The sequence below is a fragment of the Corvus brachyrhynchos genome, unplaced genomic scaffold, assembly GCF_000691975.1.
Source record: "Corvus brachyrhynchos isolate BGI_N302 unplaced genomic scaffold, ASM69197v1 scaffold15, whole genome shotgun sequence".
NCBI classification, from domain to species: Eukaryota; Metazoa; Chordata; class Aves; order Passeriformes; family Corvidae; genus Corvus; species Corvus brachyrhynchos.
Genome location: NW_008238349.1, coordinates 2,374,543 through 2,379,292, shown reverse-complemented (window position 1 = coordinate 2,379,292; position 4,750 = coordinate 2,374,543). Strand labels below are relative to the sequence as shown.

Genomic DNA, 4,750 nt, shown 5'->3' with positions numbered 1-4,750 from the left:
ATCTTGTGTCCCAACACAGCATGTGAGCTAGTTATGGCAGTGAAGGCTGAAGGATGAGGGGCAGTTCTAGAAAGCTGTGCAACATCTTGGCCATGCCTCAGCCTGTGAGGCTTTCTGCCCAGCAGGAGCAGGATGAACTGGTCAAGTTCTCTGGCTGCACCCTGTCAACAGAGACTGGCCCCAGCACTGTCCCTTCAACAGTGACAGGACATGGAGATGCCTGCACCAGCCCTGGCCGGGACAGACCTGGTGCCAGTCCCCACAACACTCTCTGCTCTTGCCCATGGGTGCTTTCCTTGCAGGCTGGTGGTTTTGTCAACTGAAGAATAAACGAGGCTGGGTCCCTGCTGCCTATCTGGAGCCAATGGATGGTCCCGATGAGTCTGAAGAGCAGGAGCCTAACTATGCAGGTAAAAAGCTGGGGTGACCAGGGTGTGTGTCAGAGCACAACCTGCTGCAGCTCTCCACTGAGCTGGCTCACTGCAAAGCTGGGCAATTCAGACTGAGCAGGATCACTGGGCAGAGAGATGCTGCTGTAGGAACGGCCAGGAGGGATAAATCTCATGGCTTGGTGCTTCAGTGTCAGCCTTGGGAGCTTCCCATGACCTGCAACTCAGCATTAGATTTGTGTTTTGGCAGATCACAGATGTGCATCTTTACCCAGTGGCCATGCTGAGCTGGCTGGGTGAAGGCTGAGGTGCTGGCTTAACAGAACAGCACGGTGCAGCATCCAAATCAGGGGCAGGCGTTCTCGAGGTCTTCGCCTCTGTGCTGTCCTTGTCAGGGCCCAGCCCCACTCCCTGCCCCGTGCATTGCCCTGCCATGACAGCAGGGCTTTATCATGTGGAGCAGAGGGAGGATCCTGCAGACTTGTGCCAATTGCTCAACAGGCTTCAGCTTTGTGGGTTTCACAACTCTGGAACAGGCTCTATTAGCACAACACTTCCTTCTGCCTTATTTCACCACTCACATTCTGAACACACTTTCCAGCAGAGATAGGTGTGCTTCCTCTGCTTACACCCAAAAACTTTCTTCTGGAAAGATGGTGAAGGGGCTGGGATGAGCCATAGGCAATGTCAAGACTGGGGGAAGTCTGAATCCAAACCTGAAGCACCCTGAGCCTTGCCTAAAATACAGGGTGCTTCCTAATGCTCTGGTGCCTCCTCTTTTCAGTGGCTGGGGAGGTTGAGCCCCCGTCCCTGGGGTGTAAGCACATGATCCACAGTCCCCATTTTGTGTGTAGGTGAGGCATACATGGTCTGGAAAAGCTACACTGCTGTGGAAGAGGATGAGCTGACCCTCAAGGAGGGCGATACCATTGAAGTCATCCACAAGCTTCTTGATGGCTGGTGGGTCATCAGGTGAGAGCTGCCAAGAACGGGTCAGGCAAGCAGCATTCAGGCAGAGGGACGGGAGCAGCCCTGGTTCTCCACATCAGGGCCTTGAAAGCCATGGCCTCTTTGGTGTCACTGCCCAGCACTTCCTTTTGCAGGGCTGCTTCTCACAGCCTGTTCTTTGCCAAATGTTAAACATTGCAGCTGGAGATTCCTCTGCTGAGACCTTCAGAAATATCCAAGAAGGAGGAAGATGGGGGGAAAAAAAGCATGTTATTTTGGCTCTAATTGTTCTGGCACATTTTGCTTTGCAAAACCTCAACTTTCATCCCAGCTGCGAGAAACATGAGAGGTAACCCACATGGCACCAGCGGGGGACAGGCATGAGCCATGGATCATGGAATGTCCTGAGTTGGAAGAGTTCAAGGCCAGGTTGGACGGGGCTTGGAACAACCTGTTCTAGGGAAAGGTGTCCCTGCCTGTGGCAGTGGATTGGAATGAGGTCCTTTAAGGTCCCTTCCAAACAATCCATTCTGGGATTCTGTGACCACCCACCAGAATGATCAAATCTCTCTCCTGGATTGAGGAAGTGGTTGCAGAGTCACGACTGCAACTGATGTAGCTTTGTGTTGCACTGCAGGAAGGATGAAACCACAGGTTATTACCCTGCCATGTACCTGCAGAAAGCCGGGGAGGTGAACACCTCTGTGAAGAGTGAGCAGAGGAACCGGAGTGCTCCTCCACGGAGGTAGGAGAAGCTCTGTGTACAGGGCAGAAGAACATCTCCCTCTTCCTTGAGAGAGATGAAATTAAACCAGACAGGTTGTTGTGGTGTCACCTGCTTGCCCTGTCAATGAGGAACTGCCTGGAGAAATGTAAGCAGGGCAAAGACAGACCAGGACTGTCCTTCCACCAGCTCTGTGCTCCCTAACTCCCACAGGCACCCCAGCATTGCTGATGCAGGGCTCCATGATCCTTGCTCCAACAGGTCCTCCCATCAGGTGTATTTCTCCTTGTCCTTCTGCAAAGTTTCTTTTCTGGGCTAATTTTATTTTCAAATTGGCTGTTTTCTTATTTCCTAAGTGTGCGCACTGAATCTTTCAGAGGCAAGGAGAGATTTGACTAAATGGAGCTGCCAAGTGGCCTAATCTAATGGGAGGATTTGAGCTAATGTAAGGGATTTTATTTTGAGTAAAAAGATAAAAAGCAATAACTCATGAATTCCAATGCAAAAAGAATGGCTAAAAAGGGCAGATCTTGCTGCTATCTCTTTTTTCTGCAAGAAGACACATCAGGCTTGCTATAAAGTCTCTCCAAATCCAGTTTTGCTGGAGCATGGATTGCATGTGAGACAGTGTAAAATGGTCCAGATCCATCTATTTGAACACAATGATGGTTGCTGATAGCCTTGGGGGAGATGAGGTGGCCTGTTCCAAGGACAGTGGCTTGTCCCCCTGCCATGGTGACTGCTGCCTCTGTGGCACTGGCAGCCAGGCCAAGCCCTGTTGCAAAGGTTGCCATAACCTGCTGTTACAGGCAAGAGCTTTGCTATGACATGGGGTATGTGCTCAGACCAGGAAGGGGCTGAAGGAAGAGAGGCACATTTCTTTGAGAAGAGCAGGAGGACAATGCCATGGGGAGGACATCAGGAGCCACCTCACCCCTGCCATGGTACTGAAGACAAAGCAGGGGCCTCTGTCTGCCTGCCCAGGGACGGTCCCCAATGCTGGGAGTTCCCCTGTAGCAGCCCCATGCTGCTCAGCCCTTCACTACTCTCAGTAGTTTCTCTCCTGTGGGTTTAACACTGCACATCCAGGTGCACACTGACACACGCCCCATACTCCATTCCCCTGTATCTCACCCTTGAGCATCAGGGAGCCATGCCAAACCCCACACCAGGGACCTCAGTTTTGTAGCCAGGATAGGTGCTGTATGTTCCTTCATCAAAGAGCTATAGATCACACCTGGGGCTTTCTTGGATAAAACTCATGCCCATCTCATCCTTCCAGTCTTATGCCCAATCTTCCTCCCTATCATTACTTTCCAGACTTGTGCTCAGGGTTTGCCCATCAGTGTTTGCTTCCAAAGCACCATCCAGCTGCCTCTGAACATGTTGTCTCACTGATGGCTGCCCTCAAGGGCTGGCATCCACCAGGCAAAACCCAAAAGCAGAAACTGGGGTTTGGGTGAAGCAGAGGAGGAAGTGTGGGGAAAGAAGTGTGTTGTGTGAGAGCTGCCAGCATGAAAACTGCAAGTTTTGTTTCTCACTCCTCGCAGATCCACCATCCGAAATGTGAAGAGCATCCACAAGCAGGGCCGGAAGCAGATCAGCCAGGAGACCTATAGGAGGAACAGCAAGAAGTACATCCAGAACCAGCGGAACCTGCGGGGAAATTCCCAGAACAAGGCCAATGTTATTGGTAAGTGTCAATGGAACTGGAATCCTGCAGGCATGGCCCATGCCCCCCACCAGTGCTGGCAGCTGGAGCAGGATGGCACGCTGAGGTCGCACCATGCCCATCTGCCCTTTTCCTATGGGGAAAGTCTGTGCATGGAGATGTTTCTTTCAGTGAGGTTTCTTACTCCTGGCTATAGGTGAGACAGAGCAGAATATGGTCCTGGAAGGAGGTCAGCCCATATTTGGGACCTGTGCTTTCCTTTGTGCACCCAGCCTCCCCCATGGTGCCATTACCATTGCAATTGCCATGCATGTTAGCTGTCAGCAGAGCCCCCAGAAGGAAGTGTTGCATGAAGAATCATAGAATTACAGAATTTGGTTTGGTAGGAAGGGACCTTAAAGACCAATTCATTCCAAGCTTCCACTTGATCAGGTTGCTCCAAGCCTCATCCAACCTAGCCTTGAACATTTCCAGGCACAGAGCAGCCACAGTTTCTTCGGGCAACCTCTGCCTCACTACCTTCACAGGGAAGAATTTTTTCCTAATATTTAATCTAACCCTGGCCTCTGTCAATGTGAAGCCATTGCCCCTTGTCCTGCCAGTTCAGGCCCTTGTAAAAAGCCTCTCTTCATGAAGAAGGAGAGGGGTAGACATTGAGGTATACCCTTTAGATCTGGTAGTCCCCATGACCTTCCCAGACCTAAAGATTGGCTTCCCCTTAGCAGAGTTCCCAGCTGGGCACTGGTGGGCCCATCCTGAAACCATAACCTGCAGGAAGACCATTTACATGCAGCAGGGACAGGAGAAGAGGCAGGAGCTTTGGTGGCCATTATGTAAGAAGCTGCTGAATGTTCATGAGGGTGGTGTGTGGTGAAGAGCTCTGACCCATCTGGACATCTTCTTTACTTGCAGTTGAGAAAAATGAGCCAGAGGGCAACAAACCCAAGGCTCAACCTGCTGTTCCTCCCCGTCCCAGCAAAGACCTTATCGTGAACCGCTGCACTGAGAGCACACGAA

At 51.4% G+C, this 4,750-nt stretch overlaps 1 protein-coding gene across 1 annotated transcript in view; it reads left to right on the top strand.

Annotated features, from left to right (window-relative positions):
* NCF1 (neutrophil cytosolic factor 1) overlaps window positions 1-4,749 on the top strand; it is a gene marked incomplete at its 3' end in the record, with an annotated part of 7,996 nt that extends 3,247 nt beyond the window's left edge. Inside the window, exons 7-11 of the mRNA XM_008634496.2 lie at window positions 303-410; window positions 1,244-1,361; window positions 1,975-2,082; window positions 3,612-3,754; window positions 4,646-4,749. Coding sequence (XP_008632718.2) covers window positions 303-410; window positions 1,244-1,361; window positions 1,975-2,082; window positions 3,612-3,754; window positions 4,646-4,749 — 581 coding nt within the window. The remainder of the gene's footprint in view (window positions 1-302; window positions 411-1,243; window positions 1,362-1,974; window positions 2,083-3,611; window positions 3,755-4,645) is intronic.
* Window position 4,750: the final 1 nt, after the last annotated feature.